This window comes from Hippopotamus amphibius, chromosome 12 (assembly GCF_030028045.1).
Source record: "Hippopotamus amphibius kiboko isolate mHipAmp2 chromosome 12, mHipAmp2.hap2, whole genome shotgun sequence".
In the NCBI taxonomy this organism is placed as follows: domain Eukaryota; kingdom Metazoa; phylum Chordata; class Mammalia; order Artiodactyla; family Hippopotamidae; genus Hippopotamus; species Hippopotamus amphibius.
This window is the reverse complement of record NC_080197.1, coordinates 24,085,774-24,111,584: the sequence shown is the minus strand read 5'-3', so window position 1 is coordinate 24,111,584 and position 25,811 is coordinate 24,085,774. Positions and strand designations below refer to the sequence as shown.

General features: G+C 44.3%; 1 protein-coding gene across 1 annotated transcript in view; it reads left to right on the top strand.

Annotated features, from left to right (window-relative positions):
- Window positions 1-25,811, top strand: part of CNBD2 (cyclic nucleotide binding domain containing 2) — a 58,652-nt gene that overhangs the window by 17,351 nt on the left and 15,490 nt on the right. The window contains exons 4-9 of the mRNA XM_057704051.1: window positions 309-362; window positions 5,970-6,133; window positions 9,673-9,829; window positions 10,340-10,491; window positions 12,399-12,537; window positions 21,853-21,967. Coding sequence (XP_057560034.1) covers window positions 309-362; window positions 5,970-6,133; window positions 9,673-9,829; window positions 10,340-10,491; window positions 12,399-12,537; window positions 21,853-21,967 — 781 coding nt within the window. The remainder of the gene's footprint in view (window positions 1-308; window positions 363-5,969; window positions 6,134-9,672; window positions 9,830-10,339; window positions 10,492-12,398; window positions 12,538-21,852; window positions 21,968-25,811) is intronic.

Here is a 25,811-nt window from a genome sequence, read left to right as displayed (position 1 = left end):
GTTGTGGGGTGCATGTGGGATCTAGTTCCCTGACCAGGGATCGAACCCAGGCCCCCTGCATTGGGAGCATGGGGTCTTAAACACTGCGCCACCAGGGAAGTCCCTGAGCCCAAGTCTTGTGCGGAGTTGGGGCTTTTGAGCAGAGGTGGACATGAGAGGCCCAGTTGGTAGGAGGTTTCCAAAGCCTTCCTGTTTCCCACGGTGCTGCAGGTACGCAGAAGGGTTTCAGTGCAAAATTCTAGAAGCAGTCTTGCTGATTCTCCTTGCTCTCTGCAACCCCCCTTCCTTTTTTTTTTTTTTTTTTCCAGAAAAAGAAACAAGGCCGAATCACATTTGATACTATGGACTTCGTTGCAGAGTCGGTATGTATAGAAAGCTCTGACCTTGCTGCTGGGAATTTTTTTTTTTCCCTGCATCATAGCCTGAAAGAAGACCTAGGCTGGGTATCAGGACAGCTGGGTTCAGACCAGGTTCTGCCACCAACACAGTGTGCCACCCTGAGCTAGCCCCTTAGTTTCTTCACCTATAACATAGCTGATCTCAGCGATCTTTTTCAGTTCTGGTGTTCCAAGACTGCAAGTACCGACCCCACCCACCAGAACCTGTTGTTGCTTTATAGCTGAGCAGAACCAGCAGAGGAGATGGCCCACACTTGGACCAGTGGGAAAACAGTGGAAGGCAAAGGAGAGGATGTGAGAGCCCCAGACAGAGGAGAAACAATCAAGGTGGTGGGAAAACCCATGGCCTGTGTGTGAATTCTGGCTCTGCCCCAGGCTTTCTGAGAGATGCTGGGCACATCTGTCTCCTACCGGGCTCAGTGGCCATTCTGAGAAGGGGATGCCTTCACGTCATGTGGACTATGTGATTTGTTCTCCAGATTTCAAGCACTATTACCTTCCTGGCTTCTCCCCACCAAATCCTGGATATTAAATTAAAATTTAAAATTTAATTTAAATTTTAAAGGGGCTTCCCTATTTATAGGGAAGATCTGAAGCTCTCCCCAGTGTACGCCTGACTCGACCCTGGCCTGGAAGAGCCGTGCTGGTTTTTCTCTCACAAAAAGCAGGGAGGACAAAGCTTTGTAACTGGTACCAGGACCAGCTGCTACCCCTTCCTCCCTTGGAAGCACGGTGTGGCTTCTGTTGCCTGCCTCCCCTGGGCATAACTAATTTCTCGTGCCCCATCATGTATGAAGCACAGGAATGTCATCCAAATTTTGAGTTTCTTCAGTGTTCAAGACCAGCCAGTGTCTGACACTGGGCATTGAAGGTTACCCAAGTTTTGCCCTTCAGACAGGAGAAACTAGGGGTCTCTCTGAGAGCCACAGAACTCTAGAGATGGAGGCAATTCTGTGCATAGCAATAGAGGGAGAGAGGAGAGTACAAAGGAAAAACCCATCATCTAGGCAAGGCCTCTCTGCCTTTTGAATGAGTTATAACTGGCTGTGTCTCCAACACAAAGATGGAGAGTAAAGACCCAATTTAAAAACCTGCTCTTTGAGTGACTGCTAATGGGTACCAGCTTTCTTTTAGGGTGATTGAAAGGTTCTAAAATCCATTGTGGTGACGTCTGTACTGATGTCTGTACAGCTGATGTTTGTACAGCTCTGTGAGTGCACTAAAAATTGATCTGTACACTTTAAATGGTTAATCATATGTCGTGTGAGTTATATCTGAATCAAGCTGATACACACACACACAATTTATACATGTATAAGCTGTCTCTCAGGACAACACTTGAAAACTACAGTATAGTCTGTATTAGGACTCTACTAATGCTAAACTTCTAAAAAATAATCCTGGGCTTCCCTGGTGGCGCAGTGGTTGGGAGTCTGCCTGCTAATGCAGGGGACATGGGTTCGAGCCCTGGTCCAGGAAGATCCCACATGCTGCAGAGCAACTAAGCTCATGCACCACAACTACTGAGCCTGCATTCTAGAGTCCACGAGCCACAACTACTGAGCCCACGTGCCACAACTGCTGAAGCCCACATGCCTAGAACCTGTGCTGTAGAAGAGAAGGCACCATATTGAGAAGCCTGCGCACTGTGACACAGAGTAGCCCCTGCTCACCACTAGTAGAGAAAGCCAGCACGCAGCAACACAGACCCAACGCAGCCAAAGATAAAATAAAATAAATTTTTAAAAAAATCCTAAAAATTATGGAGGCTTAGAATCATAGACTCGTTTATTATAGCATTTGTGAGACATCGGAAACAATGGGCACATTTTTTTTAATGAGTTAATTTCTTGAATATTTTATTCTTTAAATAGTCTTGCTTGATTGCTTGTTTGTTTATTTATTTATTTTGGCTTTATTGGGTCTTCGTTGCTGCGCATGGGCTTTCTCTAGTTGTGGTGAGTGGGGGCTACTCTTGGTTGCGGTGCATGGGCTTCTCATTGCGGTGGCTTCTCTTGTTGCAGAGCATGGGCTTTAGGCATGTGGGCTCAGTGGCTGTGACTTGCGTGCTCTAGAGTGCAGCCTCGGTAATTGTGACACACAGGCTTAGTTGCTCCTCAACATGTGGGATCTTCTTGGACTAGGGATCAAACCCATGTCCCCTGCACTGGCAAGTGGATTCTACTACTGTGCCACCAGGGAAGTCCCAATGGGTACATTTCTAAAACACAGTTTAAAAAAAAACATTGAGTGAAAAAAAAAAGCAAGTTGCATAAATGATGTCAGCAGTCTAACATTTATGTAAATAATAAAACAATTCTCTACATATTCTGTGGTCACATGCATAAGTGTGTAATAATATATGTAAATAAATGGTTAACTCTGGTGGTGGAGAGCAGGTCTAGATTAGGGGTAGCATGGTACAAGGGGATTTTAGTTATCTATATTGTTCTGATTTTTAATGGAGAAAAGTCATGTATTGTGTTATTTTCAAAAATTTTATTTGTACATAAGACAAAGGCAGGAAACAAGAATGCCACATGTTAATGGCTAATTCTGGGCGTTGGGATTATGGGCAGCCCCCTTATTTTCCTTTTTCCTTCCTGTGTGCTAGAGGAACACAGTGAGGGAATGGCTGGCCTGAAGCGAGTGAGGGTGGCAGTGCTGAGAAATGGTGTGTGAGAAACAGGCAGGGCTCTGTTTGAGTAATATTCCCTTTTACCCATTCCTGATATGTTTATAAGCTCCTAAGGTAGGCCTAGATCTGTGTCTGGTGGTGGGGAATACAGTCGGCTCTCTGTATCTGCGGGTTCCACATCTGTGGATTCAACCAACCACAGATAGAAAATATTCAGAAAAGAAAAATTCCAGAAAGTTCCAAAAAGCAAAACATGAATAATACTTGCAGTCAGCAACTATTTATTGTATTTACAACTATTTACATAGTATTTACATTACATTAGGTATTTTTAAAATATTTAGTTATTTATTTATTGGCTGTGTTGAGTCTTCATTGCTGCACACAGGCTTTCTCTAGTTGCGGTGAGTGGGGGCTACTCTTCATTGCGGTGCGTGGGCTTCTTACTGTGGTGGCCTCTCCCATTGTGGAGCACGGGCTCCAGGTGCATGGGCTTCAGTTGTTGCGGCACATGGGCTTCAGTTGTTGCAGCACATGGGCTCAGTAGCTGTGGCTCACAGGCTGTAGGGTGCAGACTCAGTAGTTGTGGTGCATGGGCTTAGTTGCTCTGAGGCATGTGGGATCTTCCCAGGCCAGGGATCGAACCTGTGTCGCCTGCATTGGCAGGCGGATTCTTAACCATGCGCCACCAGGAAAGTCCCTGCATTAGGTATTATAAGTAATCTAGAGATGATTCAAAGTATTTGGGAGGATGTGAAAATACTGCATCATTTTAGGTAAGGGACTTGAGCACCTGCAGATTTTGGCATTGGCAGGGGTCCGGGAACCAATCCCTCCTCCCCACTTGGTGGATACTGAGGGACAAGGATGACTGTGCTAGGTTGTGTAACATTCGCATCTGCCCTTAAGGAGCTAATTCGCAGTTAAGGTGATGAAACTTACCCAGAAGGTTAAATAACAAACTGTCAGTTCTGTAGGAATCACAAAAGGGAGTCTCAGGGGTTGGGGTGGTAAGAAGGATTTCCTGCAGGAATTTGGGCCCTAAGTAGGCCCCCAAAATAAGTTTGGTTCATAGAAGGCAGAGGCATCTGTTTTGCCATAAATAGACACTATGACAGAAATCCTAATGGGTTATTGAGAGTAAGAGAGAGAAAGGAGAAAGATTGGATTCAGACCATAAAAAAGACCCACATTTCCATAGCCCTTGCTCTGTGCGGGGCACATTATAAGCCCTTGACACATATTAACTCTATTTGTACATATAGTTTCTGTTATTATCAGGCAGAGAAACACGGGCTCCGGGAGAAGAGACTTGCACTAGGACACAGCTGGGAAGTTGCAGGACAAAGTTCAAGCCCAGGCACCTGGCAGCAGAGCCTGTGTGCTTCTAACCACTGTGCTGCACTGCCTTTTTGAGTGAATATGCAAGGCTTCAGATCTGTGGTGTGATGACCAGAATTCTGCATCATGTCCCACTTTCCTTTTGCTTCTATGACAGTTACTGTTATGTAAGACTGAGGTATTCATTCCTTCCTTCCATAAATATTTATTTTGTTGAGTGTCCGCTACACGTGAGACATTATTCTAGAGTGGTAAAAAAGGTAGATGAGGCCACTAGGGTGTTTATGTTGGGGCTTATATTCTAGAGCACTGTTGTCCAGTCGAACTTTCTGCAACGATGGAAATGTTTAGTAGTCTGCATTATCCAATACAGTAGCCAACAGACACACGTAGCTCTTGAGCACTTGTCATTAGTGTGACTGAGGGACTAATTTTTTATCTAATTTAATTGAAACTTAGACAGACACCTGTGGCTGTTGGCTGCCATATTGGACGATGCAGCTCTAGACACTTGTGTGTGTGTGTGTGTGTGTGTGTGTGTGTATGTGTAGGGCGAGGAAATGACAGGTAATATCCACATTAACACAAAAGAATAAGACCATTTCAGAAAGCATTAAATGCTTTGAAGATAGTGATTCAGAGCCTGCAGAGTGCTGGGAAGGGGTCTGCTATTTTAGCTCAGATGATCCAGAGGAGACTCCCGGAGGAGGTGGTGCCACATGAGCTGAGAGCAGAATGAGGAGGAGGCGGCCGCAGCCCTCTCCACATACCCACAGGAAAACTCAGGGGAGGAACATTCCAGGCAGAGGAAACAGCCCAAGCAAAGACCGAAAGACAGAAATGAGCTTGGCACACGCAAGAGATGGGTAGAAGGCTGGAGACTAGAGAATAAAGGGGAGAGGCAGGAGGTGAAGTTGGGGGGGCAGTAGGCAGGTAGGGCGTCAGAGCATGGGGGGCCCCAGGCTATGGTAGGAGTTAAGCTTTCCTCCTAAGTGCAGTGGGCAGCGCGTGCAGGGTGTTAACAACTCGCAGTGCCATTTCCCCGGCAGGTAGGAGTGGTGAGCTAACAGGTAGATCTGCCCGCGCCCTGGTCCACAGGTCCTGGCTCCTGAGGGTTAGCTAAGAGCCTCTGTAGGTCCTCTTTGTTCCTTAGGCTCCCAGAGCATGCTGAGTCATAGGTTGAGGCAGGGGAGGTCTCCCATGACTGAAGTGTGTCAAAGGGCCCCTGGAGCCCAGGGAGCCCCATTATTGACCTGGGTGGGGGGGTGTCAGTGGACGGCAGAGGTAGTATGACGAGTAGTTGGGGATATAGGCCTTGGCATGTAGCAGATCTAGGTAATAATCCTGCCTCAGCGTCTTCATCTATCAAAGGGGATAATACTCATGCCTCACTTCTTTAGGTAAAGATGCAATGAGACAGTGTGTGTAAGGTGCCTGTCCCAATGCCTGGCACACAGGAAGCACTCCTTCCAAGTCAGCCGCTGTTGTTTGGGGGGTGGAAAAGTGTGAAAGCAAGAGTGTGGGGAGTTGCCTGCCAGCCCCTTGGGGGAAACTGCTGGGTCCTCTGTGTCACTTTGGCTCTCTCTCCCCAGGGTCACTTCCCTCCAAGGGCCATTCAGATTGCGCAGAAGAAGCCCGCTTGGAGGGCAGAGCACGAGATCCAGTCCCTCTGTAACCTCCTGCAGGTTCTGGATAGTTACCAGAACTACTCGGAGCCCCTGCAGCTGCTCCTGGCCAAGGTCATACGCTTTGAAAGGTCAGTAAGGGGCACACCCCTTGGCCCCTGGGCTGGGGCTGGGCTGGGCAAAAAGGGCCCAGCTGCGAAGGCCATGGCAGGTCCACCAGCCCCTCTGTGGGGTGTCAGCTGTGAGAAGCCATCTGTCACTGCACCTTCACACTCACCATTATGACTGCAGCACACTGTGTCTCAGCCATTCATTGAGAAACTACCCAGAATTAAGGAGCCACTGAGTCTGGAAAGGATCTAGTTGGAACCTCGGAAAGGATCTAGTCTAATTCCCTCATTTTTCAGATGAGAAAACTGAGGCTCGGGGAGGGGGGAAATGACTCATCCTAGTTCACCCAGAAAGTAAGTAGCAGAGCCGAGACTCAAATCCAGGCCCTGAAAGCCAGAAGGGATCACAGATGAGGTACCACATCCAGGTAGGAACAACTTGGATGAGGAAAAATATTATATCTATATTTTCATTAACCTCTGAAATTTATAATTTCCTTCAGTCATGAATGTAGGTAACAAACCACTGTGTAACTTTTTTTTACCAAAAGAAATTACATGTATTATCACATATTCAAGTTGTTGCAGATTTCTCAGAAGATAATTTAGATTTATCACATCTTCGAACTGATGGTAGTTATTAGATCTACTCTGGCTCTTGTTTTTCAGTGCCTTAATAAAGAGGTGCATATATTGCTATATCACAAACTTGGTTTTTTGTTAACTGTAATTCTGCTGTTTATTATTATTATTAATTTATTTATTTAATTTATTTCTTGGCTGCGTTGGATCTTCGTTGCTGCGCGCGGGCTTTTCTCTAGTTGTGGCAAGCAGGGGCTACTCTTCATTGTGGTGCGTGGGCTTCTCATTGCAGTGACTTCTCTTGTTGCAGACCACAGGCTCTAGGCATTCGGGCTTCAGTAGTTGCGACACACGTGGGCTCAGTAGTTGTGGCTCATGGGCTCTAGAGTGCAGGTTCAGTAGTTGTGGCTCACAGGCTTAGTTGCTCCGTGGCATGTGGGATCTTCCTGGCCTAGGGATCGAACACATGTCCCCTTCACTGGCAGGTAGATTCTTAACCACTGTGCAACCAGGGGAGTCCCTGTATATTATTTCATTTATACATTTAAAACTTTGTTCTGTGAAGGCTTCACCAGATTGTCAATTGGTCCATGACACACAAAAAAGGAACATGTAAATCCCTTGTAATAGAGAAGCCTAAGAGGTGCATGTGGAAATAGTTATTTCCAGGATATTTCAGTGGCCTCAGGGGGGCAGCCTAGCAGAATATTTGAGGTAAGGCCTGTCTTGAAAATCTAAGATGTAAGGTCAGTATAGGTTTGTGCCCTATCATCCTTCATAGATGTCACAGTCTAGAACATAACCACAACTAACTATAGATTACGGCCCTTTGTGACCCACGCAGGGTCCATTTCACAGATAATAAGCCGGGGGAGGAAGTAACCTTCCACCTGGCTTGGCCAAGGGAGTTTCACAGAAGAGGTGGCATTTGAATAGGTAGGTTGACAGGTGGAAGTGTAGACAGGACATTCCAGGCAGAGGGAACCGTCTGCTTTGTTCTAGCCCAGTGAAAAAGAGAGGACATCACTGCTGTCTTAAAGTAAGATTCTATAGCAGGCAGAATGGTGTCACAGAAAGAAAAAAAAACACAGGCCTAGAAGCTCTGGAATTTAATGCCCCATCTGCTGTGTGACCTCAGGCAAGCCACTTAACCTTTCTGAGCCTAGTATCCCCATGAGTGATATAGGGATAATAATATGAATTTTACAGGCTTTTTGTGAGCATCAGGAGGTGGTGATTGTTAAAGCCCTCTGCTAGTTGCTGATTACTATTTCTGGGACTGGAATTAGCAGATTAGATAGGATTCTTCCACTTCCAAGTGACAGAAAACCCAGCCTAAGGGAATGCATTGGTGGCTCACATATCTGAAAAGTCCTGGGATAGTTCTCCAGCTTCAGGCTCAGCTGGATTCAGGGGCTCAGTGTCACCAGGACCCACATTTGTGTCAGTCTCTCTCCATCTCTTGGCGCTTTGTTTGCATAAGCAGCTTATGCAAATGTAAAGGAGAGTCTCTGTCTGAGACTCTCCCTTCATGATGGCAAGCCAGCTGCTACAGCCACAGCTCCAAACTTCCAGGTTCAGTCCATTGGGAAAGAGAGAATACATCTTCCCAGTCAAGTGAAAACCTTGGGATTAGTTCTTTCTGAACCAGGTTGACCTCACTTGAATCACTATTGGGTCAATGATGCTCTGATTGTCTAAGAGTCAAGAAAAGGTGTTTCCCCCAAAGTAAAATCAGGGTGCAGTTGGTGGAAAAAGGTGACCAGATGCTTGGCAGCAAAAACAGATATCTGCTGTATGAGATACCTCTTCACCCCCAAAATGTAGATTTAGCTAGATGGTTGCTGAGGGTCTACCCTGGACTAAAGGTGGACCTGTGTTCTCTTGTCCCCAAAGTCTTATTTCCAGGCTGAGTATGCCTGCCTTCTCCCTTCTAGTCACTGTCACCTGGGCCATCTCCTCTTTCCTCCATTGATAAAGCCTCCGGTTTGTACATTGTCCTCTCTAATGGAGCTTACTGTTATTTCTTTGAATGTGCCAGGCTTCCAGCCATCTCTGTGCCTTTGGACATGGTGGTCCCTCTGCCAAGGACAATCTTCCACCTCTCTGTCCACCTGGATCACTCCAGCCACCATCCTAGAGCCCTCTCTGGCCTCCCTAAACTAGGTTAAGTTCTCTTTCTCTATGCTTCTGAATTAGCCTGTGCTTTACCTCTCTTAAAGCATTTTAAAACCTTATTTACTTCCTGTACTTAACCATTATTTTGAGAACAAAATTTATGGTTTCTATCACTATGCCTGATAGACACCATTGGTATTTGTCTAACTTATTGAATGAAGGAAGGAAATTAATATATTAAAAAGAAGTGAGATTTGAACTTGCATTTGAAATACAGAAACTGTCCTTCTCGGAGGGTAAGAACTCTTAGTTTGCTCTGAAGGTGCCTCTGCCCTAAAGGTTCCCAGTTGGGTAGTGAGCTATTAGGGGTCATAATAAGACCATTTATCCATCTCATTCTGGGTATGCTCATCTGCGCCTTACAGACAAGAGTAACTGAGGCTCAGAGAGGGGATATGAGTTCCCTAGTGTCCCAGAGCTAAGGGCAGAACCAGGATTTGGATCCTGCTCTGACTTTAAAGCCAGTGCTCAGAATCATTTAGCTACTCATCCATTGCTTCCAGCATGTGTTCATTCATTTATTCAGCGACCGTTCATTGAGCATTTACTTACATGCCTAAGCAGACTGACGAAGTCTCTGCTCTCCAGAAGCTTCCGTCTGATGGAGACGGGCAGCTGGACAAAGGTTAGCGAAGAGGTCCAGCTTGGTAGAGCCAGGGCTGGGCTGTTCTGAGGTCCCTTCCAGTCCCAGTCTGTGCTTTCATACTCCAGAGCAATGAGCGCGGCCGGTGCAGATCTCCTCCCCACAGGGACCGGGCTCTGCGTTGCTACCAGATCAGCTGGCTGTGGTCCTTTCCCAGGTTTGGTCGCAGGCGTGTGATTGTCAAGAAGGGCCAGAGGGGCAACAGCTTTTATTTCATCTACGTGGGCACGGTGGCCGTGACCGAGGACGAGGATGGCAGCAGTGCCTTCCTGGACCCCCACCCGATGCTGCTGCAAAAGGGCAGCTGTTTCGGGGTAGGCATGGGGGAAGGGTCTGCCTTCCTGGGGCAGGGTTGGGGGTGTGACAAGACTCCCGCTGAAACCTCTAGGCCAGGCCCAGTCCTGCCTTTCACTCTGCGAGGGTCACTGCCCTGCCGTGGGTCCTAGCGCCCTTACCTGTCAAATGCCGATTGAGTTGGACCCGGTGATGTCCAAGTCCTACCGCTTCATCTGTGCTATTTAAAGAGTATGTTCCCTCTATAACCCCCTCTTTATGCAGTGACTCCTCAGCAGGGCCTCTCCAGCTTCCTTCCTCTGCCCTGGTCAAGCCGGCTGCCTCTTTTCCACAGGCAGCATGTTGAGAAGGAGGGGAAGTGGGCCCACAGAAGCGGGGAGTGAGCAGGGGCACAGGACGGGCCAGGGAAGCTGCCGTCTAGGGAGGAGAGATTTCTGGGGGGAGGTGGAAGCAGGGAAGAGATGGTCAAGGCTGCGGGCAGAAAGCCGGGGGTGGCCTCTCACTAGCCTTCGCCCCTGTCCACCCAACAGGAGGTGGGCTTTCTGACTTCTTCAGTGAGGAGGGCCACCGTGGTCTGTATGGAGGAGACAGAGTTCTTGGTTGTTGACAGAGAGGACTTCCTTGCCAATAAACTGGATCAAGAAGTTAAAAAGGATGCTCAACTTCGGTTTGAATTTTTCAGGTAACTCCACCAGCCAGCATCTTCCCTCTGTGTATTTCTTAGGCACCTTTGTCCTAGGCCCAGCGGGGAACACTAGCGCTGTTCTTTCTGCTTGGAATGCTCTTCGGTACCCACCACCCACCCAACTTCTTGGTCCAGCAAACTTCTAACACACCTTCAGGTGGCAGCTCACATGTCCCTTCCTTATGGGATAGTAACGACGGAACAGCTAACACGCATCGAGCACTGGCTGGGCCGGGCAGGTGCTCAGCCCTTTGTACCACCCGTTTTCTCTAATCTCACATTCAATCTCATGATGCCGTTTCTCTTTTTCTCCCCAGTTTATAGTGAGGGAAGCAAGGCTCAGGATGGTGATGTGTCCAGAATGTCTGGCTCAGAAGTTCCTGGGCTTCACTGCCCCACCTCACTAACCAAGCCCACCTTCCCTCACCCCAGAATAGAGAGGGTGCCCCCTCAGGGCTTCTGTCATACCCTGTGTTTCCATAAAGCCCCATCCAAACTATGACTCTTGATCCCATAACACTTTCTATAGAGTTTATTTGTGCCATCAGACAGGAAGCAGCACAGTGGCCAGGGCACCTTCTTCAGCATGGTCAGCCCTGGGTTGTCACAGCGCCGGGCACATGCAGGTGCTCACTTAGTTACCTTTAGGTACTCACCTTGAGGCAGAGAGTGAAAATCAAGTGGAATATCTGCACTGGCACTGAGAATACAGGTTGTAGGTTTGCAGGGCCGCAGGGAAGCGTGATGAGCAGGGGGGTCAGGCCCTGCGGGCTGGAGCTGAGAGAGAGCCATCTGCATGAAGGGCTGCAGCCCGAAGAGGGGGGGTTCAGTCCTGAAGGGGGGGCCATTCATTTCTTCACACAATGGAAGAAAAATAGGACTGTGTTCTAATCTCAGCTCTTCGGCTTACCCGCCATGGGACCCTAGATAGGTCCCTTCGCCTCTCTGGGCTTTAATCTCCTGCCCTGTAAAATGGGGGTAAACGATTCCTCTCTCATTGTAAGAATCAAATGAGGTGATTGTGGGAAGTGTGTGGCCCAGTCTTGGCCCAGGAGGTGCTCCTTCTGTGGTGGCCCCACTTTCCTCCTGTGTCTCCAGACCTTTCTCCTCCTTGGACGTGGCACCGACCCTGTTCCCCTTTGATGCCCTGGATGGAGCTCGGTGCCCCCTCCCACCACCCGCAGGTTGAGGCCCGAGTCACCGCGTTCTGAGCTCGTAATCTGTTGGAGCTGAGCAGAGCTAAGATGATTTTTGTTAGCAGCCCCGCGGGGCCACCTGTGAGGGAAGGAAAGCCCATGATTGGCGGTGTATGAGGTTCAAGTTAGGGGAAGGGGTGGTCACTGCGGGGTGGGCCTTCCACCACAGGGCACCAACAGGCCAAAAGAGGAGAGTCCAGACGCCCCCCATTCCCAGGCCCAGGGCTGAGGATCGGAAGCCAATAGACTGGAGGAGACAGGGGCTGGAATGAGTTGCCCAAAACAAAGGTAGGGCCCAGGCTGCTTTGCTGGGGGACAGAACAGCCGGTGAGCTGAAGTGAGGAACTCTCAGGTGCTCCTTGGAATGAGAGTAGCTTGGTCGTAGCTAGGTTGGCAGGGGATTCAGCCAGAAGAAGCTCCTGGAGGGAGGAGTGGAAGTGAGAGAAGCAGAGCTCCGATCACCCCAGGTGCATCTGAAGTGTAGTGAGGGGAGCAGCTGGAGGGCAGGGCCTCCAGAATAGGGCAGGGGAGCAAAGGACAAGTGACAGGAGATGGCTGTAGGCTAGGCTATCGGGCAGGGTATGTGTGAAATCTTCCACCTCAGGCCTTTGCAAGAGCAGGAGAACATGTTCCTTTTCCAGGAATCACTAAGTGCTGAGCCCCTTTGGGGATGAAGGGCGATGAAGTCTAACAGGCTTTTCTTCTCAGGAAGATGGATCTGTTTCACTCCTGGTCCGATGAGAAGCTCTGGAAGCTCGTAATCCAGGGGAAGGTAGAGAAGTTCTCATACGGGCAGCTGATCTCAAAGGACTTTGTAGAATCGTCCTCCGTCATGTTTGTCTGTAAGGTGAGAGGTCTGGGGTGGGGGGTGGTGAAGCTGGGAAGAGAGTGTCTAGTCTAATGTCCTGTGGCCAGGTGACCGGGCAGAGCCCTGGTTAGTAACGTGTCCTTTTCTGAGCGCCCACGTCCTGGCTAAACAAGGACGCACTTCGGCTTCTCTCCCTCAGAGGGTTGCTGTGTTAAGATATAGCTGTTATGTTAGAAAAAGGGCAGGTGTGGAGGGAGGGTACCCCCTCCTTGAGCGTATATACATGTTTATTTACAGGTAATATATTTAAATTATGCATTTGGCTCTTGAATTTTAGTAATGCCACATCACTTTTTATAATCTTTATTTTATTTTTTTAATTTTTTTTTTAAGATTTAACTTTTTTTTCTTTTCTTTTTTTAGGCTGCGTCAGGTCTTAGTTGTGGCATGTAAAATCTTTCATTGTGGCGCACAGGCTTCTCTCTAGTTGTGGCGTGTAAGCTCCCTAGTTGAGGTGCTTGGGCTTAGTAGTTGTGGTGCACGGGCTTAGTTGCTCCGCAGCATGTGGGATCTTAGTTACACGAACAGAGATTGAACCCCTATCCCCTGCATTGGAAGGCGGATTATTTACCACTGGACCACCAGGGAAGTTCCACTTTTTTTTTTTTTAAGATTTATGTTATTATTTATTTATTTTTGGCTGCATTGGGTCTTCACTACTGTGCACGGCTTTCTCTAGTTGTGGCGAGCGGGGGCTACTCTTTGTTGTGGTGTGCAGGTTTCTCATTGCAGTGGCTTCTCTTGTTGTGGAGCACAGGCTCTAGGCACGAGAGCTTCAGTAGCTGTGGCATGCAGGCTCAGTAGTTGTGGCTCATGGGCTTAGTTGCTCCGTGGCATGTGGGATCTTCCCAGACCAGGGCTCAAACCCGTGTCCCCTGCATTGGCAGGCAGATTCCTAACCACTGCGCCACCAGGGAAGCTGAGTCCCACTTTTTATAATCTTTAAATTGTAAAAGTTATACAACCACATTATAAAACTTTCCGGTGAGGGAAAAGTGAGCTCATCACCTCAGAATAGATTTTCAAAAGTGGAATTGCTTGAAGTCATTTTTATGACTCTTGGAACAAATTGCTTTCCAAAAGGAGAGATCCACTTTTTCTAGTTCCCGGCAGTGTCCAACTTTGCCAGTGCCACCAACCTCTGCCAGTCATTCTTTCAAAAGTTTTTTAATTTAATAGGTGGCAATTACTACCTCATTGAGGGTTTAACTTATATTTTGTTCTGATTACTAGCAAAATGAATCATTTGTTTACTATCTAAATTTTGTGTTTTGTGCATGGCTTTAAGTCCTTTGCCAACTTCTCTGTTGGTTCATAATGAAAAGAAAATGTAACACTTACTGAGTGCTTACAGTGTACCCAGAGGAGGTTGGTATTGTCATTATTTCCATTTTACAAAGGTGGAAAGGAAGGTTAAGTGGCTTGTTCAAGGTCACACAGTTGATGAGAGGCAGAGGCAGGGTTCAATCCAGGTCTCTCTGACCCCAAAGCTCTTCTTCCCAGGAGTTGGGATTTGGGATTTGAGTCGACCTTTCTGTTAACTGTTGACTCTGCTCAAACCCTAAGTAGTTCTTCATCATCATCATCATAAGAGCCACTATTTTTTTGAGGCTCTTCACTCCTGTGCTAGGAGTTCTACTAGCATCATTAATATTTTTTTGTTTATTTTGGAATAGGTAGTACTTCCCATGGTTCAAAATTCAAAATATTCACTAGAGTGGTCTCCCTCTTACCCGTCTCCCCCTGAGTATCCTTCCCCAGAGACCACCACCAGCACCAGTTTCTTATGTCTCTGTCCTGCACACATTCTCTGTATATATAGGCAAATGAGTGTATATATATTTTTTCCTTTTTTTCGTAAGTGGTGTCATCCTATACAGACTGTTCTGAACTTTGATGTTTCATTTAAAAGTATTTCTGTAGGTTGTTCCATATCAGTACCTTAAAGAACTCATTCATTCTCTTTTACCACCAGCTTAGTACCTCTTTTACCACTAGCTAGTTGTACTTTATCTAACCAGTTCCTTAATTGATGAATATTTAGGTTATCTCAACGTTTGCTATTTCAAGCAGTGCTTTGATAAATAACCGTGTACCTAGTACCATTCTACCATAAATCTTCACCATAGCTCTACCAGGAAGATATTATTATTCCAAGTTTACAGATGAAGAAGTTGAAGCTCTAAGAAAGGCCACCTAACCAGTAAGTAGCAGAGCCAGAATCCTGCCCCCAGACTCCCATATTTAGTATCCCGCATGTACTTGTTGCTGACCTGTTAAGCCATCACAGGCGTTTGCCGAGTCTTTGCCAAGGTTATGACACATTGGTTCAGGCTCCGGAGGGATATACACAGGTGGAAAAGACTGGTTCTCTCTCCTTATATATCTTCTCCACTATATTCTGAGTGTAGACAAACAAAGTTGTCAAGGCCAACTACCAAGTGATTAGTGCAAGCTCTGTGAATTACAAGAATTCAGAATGGGGAACTCTCTAAAGGCTGAAGGCTCTAAGGAGGGCTTCCTGGTGGAGGTGAGGTGGGAGATGAGCCTTGAAATATTCGGCCCTTAGACAAAAGTAGGGGGCAAGAATTGTTGTGTGCTGGAGCTGGCTCTTCCTGGCCTGTGAGAGCTGATTGTTAAGTTCTTTGGAATTTTGCAAGTCAGTACACACAATAATTATTAAAAATGAAATTATATAAACCTACAATTAAATACTTTATATTGAAAATAAGGGTAATAAATACTGAAAAACTTGTTTCCTGGATGGTATTGCATTTTACTATTATCTATGCTCTTGAGGTTACTTTTGCTTATCGTATCCATGTGGTGGAAATCTATACCACTGTGCACATCTCTTCTCAATTCCACGTTCAGTTACTTCCCATTGGTAGCTGAAAATCGGCCATGGTGGGAGTATGCCTACAATGGAAATAGGCAGACACTCTAAGTCCAGTCTTGATTTATGGTTTTGCTGATTGTCTTAAAAAAGCTATAGTGGGCTTTCCTGGTGGTGTAGTGGTTAAGAATCTGCCAGGGGACACGTATTCAATCCCTGGTCCGGGAAGATCCCACATGCTACGGAGCAACTAAGCCCATGCACCACAATTACTGAGCCTGTGCTCTAGAGCCCGCCAGCCAGAATAACTGAAGCTCGCGTGCCTAGAGCCCGTGCTCGGTGACAAGAGAAACCAACGCGGTGAGAAGCCCGCGCTCAGCAATGAAGAGTAGCGCCTGCTCGCTGCAACTAGAGAAAACCCGTGTGCAGCATCAAAGACCCAACGCAGCCTAAATAAATAAATAAATAAGAACAAGTGTTAAAAAGAAAAGCTACAGAGAAAATGTTTATGATGCAGATTAAATTTCAAAGTGGGCTGGGTCTGTAGCCATTACATTGTAAAGAGAAGAAAATTAAGGAAATGTTTTTCCAATATTTAAAAATGACTCATCATAGATTCATCATAAAAGTTATATCATTGATGAACAGCTGAAGTTCTGATATGCATGGTGTTAAAGCTAAAAGAGGTTTCAATTTCATGAATATAATTTACATGGGGGTGAGAAATAGTTTATCAGTAGATTACAAGTCAGACTCAATAATCTTAAATTTACTGGGAAAGGAGTAGATTGGGATGCAAATTCGTTTGTCAAATCATGGTTGAGGGGCTTCCTAGGTGATACAGTGGTTGGGAATTTGCCTGCCAATGCAAAGGACACGGGTTCGTATCCCTGCTCCAGGAAGATCCCACATACCCCGGAGTATGGACCAAAAAAAAAAAAAAATCATGGTTGAATTGTGACTATAGTCTAGCTACAGATACAAGAGTTCAGCCAAAGTCAACAAAAGCATTCTGTGAGAATCGATTGGCTATATGGAATTTCCAATAAGAGTGTGGTATATTTTATTATTATTTATAAATTGTGTGTAACACACCCTTCATAACAGTAAAATGTATCGACTTTGCATACTTTTACCCAAGAGCCAGTTGTTTCAGCATCACCAGGGATGTGTTTGTGTTGTGATTCTGGGTTCAGTCCCAGAGAACAAAGTCTAGCTAATGTAAGCAGGAAGGGATTTACTATAGGATGTTAAATGGCTAACAGATTTACTGGTGAGGGGAGACCTGAAGAAACAGACTCTAGACTGAAAAGTCCCAAATGACTCCAAATCAGAGTCCAGAACTGGACTGTCACTGGTGCTGCTGTTCCTGCCAAGTTCAAGAAGCTACCTCTACAGCCACTGTCTCCACTAACAGAGTGGATGTCCTGCAGTTCCCAAACCAAGCCTTGCCCAGGTGCATTGGATTGGTGGAACCCAAATCACATCCAGAGACTTAGCTTCAAGGGAGCTTGGGAAATGTAGTGTTTGGTTTCCAGCCTCTACACACTAACACTAAAAGAGGATTGGATGCACAGGATCTGACCCAGAGAAGGTGAGGATGAGGATGAGGACCTTGCCAGTGGAGGGGGGAATAGTTTGATAAGTTTGGAGAATCCTGATGATCATGGGAGGAGAGGTGGGAGAGAGCCTAGAAGAGGAACTGGTGGTGGAGAGCCCCGAAGGCCAACCTGAATAATTTGCAGTTCCTGCTCCCGCTATCTGCTTCCTCTTTCTTAAAATTTTGGGGTGATTACCTCCAAAACCAAGAATGCCATGTGTCTCCAAATTTAACTCTAAGCTCTTTTGATACCATATCACCAGGAAAGATGGCGGAGATGAGTGATAAGGGATATAAATTCAAGACTTCCTTTAATCAGCATGATGATTACATTCTGACCAGCAGGAAGTTCTTAATCTGGTTTAGCTTTCATTTCTTCATCTGTAAAATGGGACTGTGTACTTATTTCATCAAGCCTGTGAGGATGAGATTCGTTTAGCACATACTCACTCACCTCTGTCATCCTCTAATCCCGTGGTTCTCAAAGTGTTATCGCTGGACCAGCAGCATCAGCATCACCTGGGAACTCATTAAAAATGCAAATTCTCAGGCCCCACCCAAGAGCTATTAAACCCAAAACTCTGGGAGGAGGGGGCTCAGTAATCTGTGTTCTGACAACACTGACATCTGCTTCCAGGTGATTCTGATGTGCACTAAAGCTGGAGGACCCCTGATCTAAGGGAAGAGTTTTCAAATTTTGGTAAGCATAACGAACTGCTAGAGTGCTTCTTAAACAGGCAGAGTCCTGCCTCACCCTAGAGATTCTGCTTCATTAACTCTGCAAATCTGCATCTGAATACGCATCACAGGGATTTCTAGTGCTTGAACTTCATTCTCAGAAAAATAGTATAGATGCCACAAAGTGACAGCAGGTAGAGGGCCTCTTGCCTAGCAGATGATTTGGTTTGTCCCTTATAGTCTTTTGCTAAAACCTGATATAATTGTTACTGTGAAGATTCTATATAAAAATTCTGATTTCTGGCTTCTTTTGAATATTCAGAAGATCAGGCAATACCAGGCTATATTCTGGTGTGGCCCCTCTGGCTGGAGTTGAAGTGCACCTTCCACCTCTACAGGGACTGCTCTTTTTTTCTCATTTTAATTTCCCACCTGGCCAGCTGCTTGAACGTTCATCTGCTAAAAATATTTGCCCCAACTCCTGTAGTTTACCGATATTTCCACTAGAGGGAGAAATCAGCAGCGGGTGGCCGGGCGTCCTTGGGGCTGGGCAACGCGATTTCCGCTAGGATTGCAAACATAATTAATGCCCATAATCAACTCATTTTGAACAGTTTATCACTTGGGAACACATGGTGAAATTGTTTTCTCCACAGATACAGATGTGATTAAAGACCCACGAGAGTCTTTCCGGAGAGAACCGCTCATGTGTGTTTCTCTAGTACCTGCAGTTCCTGGTGGATAAATATTTGTTGAATGAGTGTAGAATAAAACTCCTAACACAATGCCTATAATATAATAAGGGCTCTTCTTCTTCCTCCTCAACAGTAATCTGTCTTGAACCTTAACCCTTTATGATGTGTCTTTTAGAGTTCCTACTAAAAAAAGTAAGATTTTATAAAGTATGAAATACATAAGAAAAATGACATATCTTTCTTGTCTCTCAGATTAGAAGAGATTAAAAGGGTTGTGGAAACCCAGTTGTCAATGTACTACAAAGATGTATTACAACATGTTATGCACTGTTGGAGACAGTCTAAACTTATCTAACATTTCTGGAGGGCTGTTTGGAAATATGTATCAAAATTTTAAACATGCATAATACCTTTAGGAATGAATCCCAGGGAGATAGTCAAGCATAGGTATTATATTAGGATAAACTGGATTAAGCTGCAGTTATTTAAAAAATCCTCAAATCTCAGTGGATTAACAAAGATATATTCCTTCCTTCCACTACCTGATCAGAGCAGGTCAGCAGGAAGCCTTACTCCTTCTAGTCATTCAGGGACCCAGGTCACATGGAGACCTGGGCCACTCTTGACACAGTGATCAATAGAACAAGAGAAAGTAATATTGAGAGTCAAGTACTGACTTCTATTTTTTTAAAGCTTTTTATTGGAATATAATTGCTTTACACTGCTGTGCCAGTTTTTGCTGTATACCAAAGTGAATCAGCTGTATTTATACATATATCTCCATATCCCCTCCCTCCTATGACTCCTTCCCACCCTCCCTATCCCAGCCCTCTAAGTCATCACCCATCATCAAGTTGAACTCCCTGTGTTATGCAGCAGCTTCCCACTAGCTATCTATTTTACAGTTGGTAGTGTATATATGTCAATGCTAGTCTGTCACTTCGTCCCAGCTTCCCCTTCGCCCCCCACTGCATGTCCTCAAGTCCGTTCTCTACATCTGCCTCTTTATTCTTGCCCTGGCACTGGGTTCATCAGTACCATTTTTTTAGATTCCATATATATGAGTTAGCATACAGTATTTGTTTTTCTCTTTCTGGCTTACTTTGCTCTGTATGATAGACTCTAGGTCCATCCACCTCACTACAAATAACTCCATTTCATTCCTTTTTATGGCTGAGTAATATTCCATTGTATATATGTGCCACATCTTCTTTATCCATTCATCTGTTGATGGACATTTAGGTTGCTTCCATGTCCTGGCTATTGTAAATAGTGCTGCAGTGAACACTGTGGTACATGTTTCTTTTTGGATTATGGTTTTCTCAGGGTATATGCCCAGTAGTGGGATTGCTGGGTCATATGGTAGTTCCATTTTTTGTTTTTCAAGGAACCTCCATACTGTTTTCCATAGTGGCTGTACCAATTTACATTCCCACCAACAGTGCAGGAGGGTTCCCTTTTCTCTGCACCCTCTCCAGCATTTATTGTTTCTAGATTTTTTGATGACTGGTGTGAGGTGATACCTCATTGTGGCTTTGACTTGCATTTCTCTAATGATTAGTGATGTTGAGCATCTTTTCATGTGTTTGTTAGCCATCTGCATCTGACTTCTATTTATTTATTTATTTGGCCACACTGAGTGTCTTGTGGGATCTTAGTTCCCCAACCAGGGATCAAACCTGGGGCCCCAGCAGTGAGAGCACCGATTCCTAACCAGTGGACTGCCAGGGAAATCCCTGGCTTTTAAAGTTTCTATCCAGAATATCACAAATCACTTTGCTAAGGAAATTGGCCAAGGCAGTAAGAAGACCATGCCTAATTCAAAGGGTAGAAAAGTATAATTCTGCCATGTGCCTGGGAGGAGAACTCAAGTACTTGTGGACAGCCTTAATGGCAACTATGGGCATTAAGATGTAAGTACAATGTTATCAGTTAAAGTTGCTGCTCACTGCAGGTCACAGTATTAAATGATAGTCTAGAATTAAGTAATCCAGGGCTAGAACAGCTGTCCTAGGAAGTCATCAAGAAACCAGGCCCCTTCTAGCTTCTCCCTTCATCAGCCACAGATTATGGCTTTCATCCTAATGGTCACAATATGGCTGTTCGACCTTCAGCCATCACATCTGAGTTTCAGGCAGAGTGTAGGGGGAAGGATAACCATAGCTTTCCTGAGAGCTTTATCCATCAGTCTTCCAGTTCTATCTCATTAGCCAGAATTGGGTCACTGCTAGCCCCACTGTAGGAGAGTTTGGGAAAGTGGTGAATCTTTTTAACTGGGGATTTTGCTGTCCTGAATGAAATCAGAGTTATATATAATACTGGCAAATTAGAAACAACTAAATATTAATTTTGAAAAATATTTTCTTGAGGTATAACGTATATGCAATAAGGACCTCAAATCTAAACTTTTACAGCTTGATGAATTTTTACATATGTGTACTCCTGTGTAAGCATCACTCAAATCAAGATAGAGAACATTTTCAGCATCTCAGAGGCTCCCTTTTGTCCTTTCCCAGACAAAATCACCCCATACAGGTAACCACTCTCCTGACTTCTGTCACCACAGATTACTTTGGCCTATTCTTTAACTTTGTGTAAATGGAATCATATAGTATGTACTCTTTGTATCTGACTTCTTTTTCTCAACTGAATATTTATTTTTAATTTTATGTAAATTATCGCACACATAGACTAATATGCAATCATTAAAAACAACAGCATAGAGCCATATTGCTTGGCATGAAAAGATGTCCTTGATGTATTATTGAGATTTTAAAAAGGTTACAAGAGTCTGTTTTACATAAAGGGCCTCATTTATGAAAAATTATATTTGTATATCTTATGTGCTTAGAAGAGTTTGAAATAACATTCACCAAAGTGTTACACTTGTTATTTCTGAGTGTTAGGATTAACATAGTTTTAACTTTCTCTTTGTTCTTCTTTGTTTGATTTGAATATTTTTTAAACTTTTAGTTTTGGGGTGATTTTAAATTTACAGAAAATTTGCAAGAACAGTACAAAGAACTCCTGTATAACCCTAACCTGGATTCAATAATTGTTAACACTTTGCCACATTTGCTTTTATATATATATTTTTTTCCTACCTGAATCATTTGAGAGTTAAGTATCATTCATCATATTCATTAACCCCTATATACTTAAGTGATTATTTTCTAAGATCAGAAATTAACCACAGAATAATTATTGAAATCTAGGAATTTAACATTGATATAATATATAATCTATAGTCTGTAATCAATTTCACCAATTGTCCCAATAGCATCCTCAATGGTGATTTTTTTTTTAGTTCTCTTGACTCTTTAGCTATTTTAATTTTTTATGATGAGTAGATAACATTTTCGTTTTTAAAAAGGACCTGAAACCACTTGCATTAAGCAAGTAAAACAAAAGAGAGCTTATCTTCAAAGCCAAGCCTGCCTGGAGCTGGGGCTGAACCTTCTGCTTGTGTCCCTTGACGCGTCCAGGGCAGCTGTGACGTCCTGCGGTTGATAGACCTTGGGACCTCGCCCTTCTACCACAGATGGACCTGGCAGCACCTGGAGCTGATAGACGACAGACCTGCACACACCCACCTCAAGGGTAAGCCCATACCCACAGCCGGCAGCCCGCAGCACGGCAGGGGGCACCTGATCTGCGGGTTCTCAGTGCCTGGTCCACAAAACCTTAGAAATCTAGAGCTGGAAAGACCTGGCAGGACAGACATCCTTCTTCTGCCAGCTGTGGAAACCTGGTCCATGCAGCCCTCCCAGGCGAGGCTCCTGCCCACCTCTGCAGCCAGTTTCAGCCTTTCCCCTTTGCTTCAGGTTCTCCCAGGGAGAGGGGCGGAAGAAAGAGAGCTTGGAGCTAGACAGAGCCAGGCTTGAATCCCACTGATTAGTGGGGTGATTCTGGTGAGTTCTCAAGCCTCTGGGCCTGGTGTCTTGGGGTCTGTCGCTGGTGTTGTGGTTAAGAGCATAGGCCCAGGGCCAAACTGCGTTTGAATTCAGGGTCCTTCTTTTACTGGCTGTGTGGATACTGGGCAAGTGACTCTGGGTGCTTGCACACTGCTGCCCTCAGAGTCTGTAAAATGTGACTCATGGTCCCTACCTCATAGGCTGGTTACAAAATCAAGCAAATGAATATATAACGGTCTTCGAACACCACCTAGGTGGTTAGTAAATAGTAGCTGTTCACTGTTGTCACCACACGGGGGACCAGGAGGGCTAAATGAGATCATGTGTGCACAGGGCCTGGGAGGTGCTCAGTAAATTTCAGTTCTCTTATGCCAATTCTTTTTCTCTCTCTTTTCCATTGCTAATCTACTAGAGCAAAAGCTACATCCCACACATTTTCCCCCCATTTCTTTTTTTTTACTCTGGCAAAATACACATAACATGAATTTACTGTCTTAACCATTTTAAAGCACATAGTTCAGTGGTATTAAATATACTCTTCTTCTTTCCTGCCTTCTTTTGGACTATTTTGTATGACTCCATTTCATTTTCTCTGCTGGCTTATTAGCCCTAACTCTTTGTCATGTTATTTAAGTGGTTGCTTTATAGTTTGTTGAATATGCCTTTAAAATGGTATTATGCCACTTCACATATAGAATCAGAACCTTGCAATAGTATACTTCCATTTCTCTCCTCTCAGATTTTGGGCTATTGTCATATATTCTACCTCCACATATGTTAATAGCCTTACAATACATGGTTGTCACTTTTGCTGTAAACAATTATCTTTTAAATATATTTAAATAATACAAAAACATTTTATATTTACCTATGTGGCACCATTTTTGATGCTTGTCATGCCTTTGTATAGGTCAGATTTCCATGGTACCCTTTCCTTCTGCCCAAAGTACTTCCTTTAACATTTCTTTCAGCTTTTCTATGTCTAATAACACTTTGTCTTAATTTTTAAAAGAAATTTTTTGTTGGGTATAGAATTCAAGGTTAACAGATTTTTTTTGTTTTTGTTTTTGCTCAGTATTTTAGAGATTTGCATTAAAGTCTGTCTTCTGGATTGCATTGTTTTCAATAAGAAGTCTGCCAACATTCTTTGTATAATCTCTTTGCATAACTTTGTGTATCCTTTGTACATAATAATGCCTTTTTTGCTGTGGCTGTTCTCTTTTCTTCCAGTTTTATTGAAATATAATTGACATACAGCACTGGGCAAGTTTAAGATATACAGCATAATGATTTGACTTAAATATATCATGAAAGGATTACTACAAGTTCAGTCAACATCCATTGTTTCACATAGTTGCAAAATAAAAGAAAAAGAAAAAGATTATTTTTGTTGTGATAAGAACTCTTAGGATTTACTCTAACAGCTTTCGTATATAACATGCAGCACTGTTAATTATATTAATTGTGTTGTACATCTCTATTACTTAGTACTTATCTTATAACTCAGTGTTTGTACCTTTTGACCACATTCATCCAGCTCCCCCCCCCCCACCCTATCCCCTGCCTCTGGTAACCACAAATCTGATCTCCTTTTCTGTGAGCGTGTTTATTTTGGAAGTATAATTGACCCACAACACGATGCTGGTCCCTGGTGCACAACATAGTGATTTGATGTTTCTGTACATGGTAAAATGATCACCACTGCCCTGACCTGGTTGGTTTAAAATTTTTCTGTTGGGACTTCCTTGGTGGTGCACTGGTTAAGAATCCGCCTGCCAATGCAAGGGACATGGGTTCGAGCCCTGGTCTGGGAAGATCCCGCATGCTGCAGAGCAACTAAGCCTGTGGCCACAACTACTGAGTCCAAGTGCTGCAACTGCTGAATCCCGTGCGCCTGGAGCCCATGCTCCGCAACAGGAGAAGCCACACAATGAGAAGCCTGCGCACCGCAATGAAGACCCAACCCAATGCAGCCAATAATAAACAAGTAAATAATAAATCTAAGAAATAAAATTAAAAAAAATTTTTTTTCTGTTTATTGGTAGTTTTAAGCAATTTGGTTACATTGCACATTGGCAAAATTGTCATGTTTTTGTGTTTGGGGTTCATTTAGTTTTTTGGATCTTTGGGTTTGTGTTTTTCACCAGATTTGGAATGTTTTGACTGTTATTTAAAAAAAAAAAAATTATGTTTCCTTCTTTCTCTTCCACTTTGGGGACTCCAGTCACATGTATATTGGACTGTTTGAAGTTGTTTCACTGATGCTCTATTAATTTTTGTTGTTTTCATTTTTCTCTCATTTTTGATCATTTTTGTTGCTGTCTTCAAATTCAGTAGTCTTTCTTCTGCATTGTCTAATTGCTATTAATCCCATCCACGTATTTTTCTTTTCTTTTTTAAAAAATGTTGTTTATTTATTTTGACTGCATTTGGTCTTTGTTGCTGCACTCAGACTCTCTCCAGTTGCAGAGAGCTGGGGCTACTCTTCGTTTCAGTGCTCGGGCTTCTCATTGCAGTGGCTTCTCTTGTTGTGGAGCACAGGCTCTAGGTGCGAAAGCTTCAATAGTTCCAGCACACGGGCTCAGTAGTTGTGGCACACAGGCTTAGTTGCTTGTGGGATCTTCCCGGACTAGGGATCAAACCTGTGTCCCCTGCATTAGCTGGTGGATTCTTAACCACTGCGCCACCAGGGAAGTCCCCCATCCATGTATTTTTCATTTCAGACTTGTACTTTTCATATCTAGAAGTTTGACTTGGGTCTTTTTTTAAAAATAATTCCCATGTCTCTGTTTAATATATACACAATTTCCTCTTTGGAATACAATTATAATAACTATTTTAATGTCCTTGCATACTAATTCTATTATCTGTGTCATTTCTGGGTCAGTTTCAGTTAATTGTTTTTTCTCTTTATATGGTTCATATTTTCCTCCTTCTTTGCATGGTTGGTAATTTTTCACAGAATGCTAGAAACTGTGAGTTTTGGGTGCTGCATACGTAAAACTTTCTGTAAATATTTTTGAGATTTGTTCTGGGATGCAAGTAAGTTACTTGGAAATATTTTGATCTTTTAAAGACTAGCATTTAGGCTTTGGTAGGTAAGACCAGAGCAGTGTTTAATCTAGAGCTAATTTTGCTCCATTTGTGAGACAAAATCATTTTGAATATTCCACAGTGCCCCATGACTTGCAAGGCTTTCTATTCTAGCTGTTGGGAATAGGAACTATTTCTGGTCCTGTGTCCTCTGATTATTTATCCTTCTAAACATTTTGGGTGGTTCCTTCCTCAGCCTTGGGTAGTATTTTAGTATCTATTACTGCATATCAAATTATCCCAAAACATGACTTAAAACAGTATTTATCTCTGAGTTTCTGTGGGTCAGAAATTTGAGCATGGCTTAGCCAGCTGCCTCTGGCTCAAGTTCTCTCGTGAGGTTATAGCCATCTGCCAGCGTTGTGATCTCATCTGAAGACTCACTTGAGAGGGACCCACTTTCAAGCTCACTTACATGGCTGTTTGCAAATCTTGGT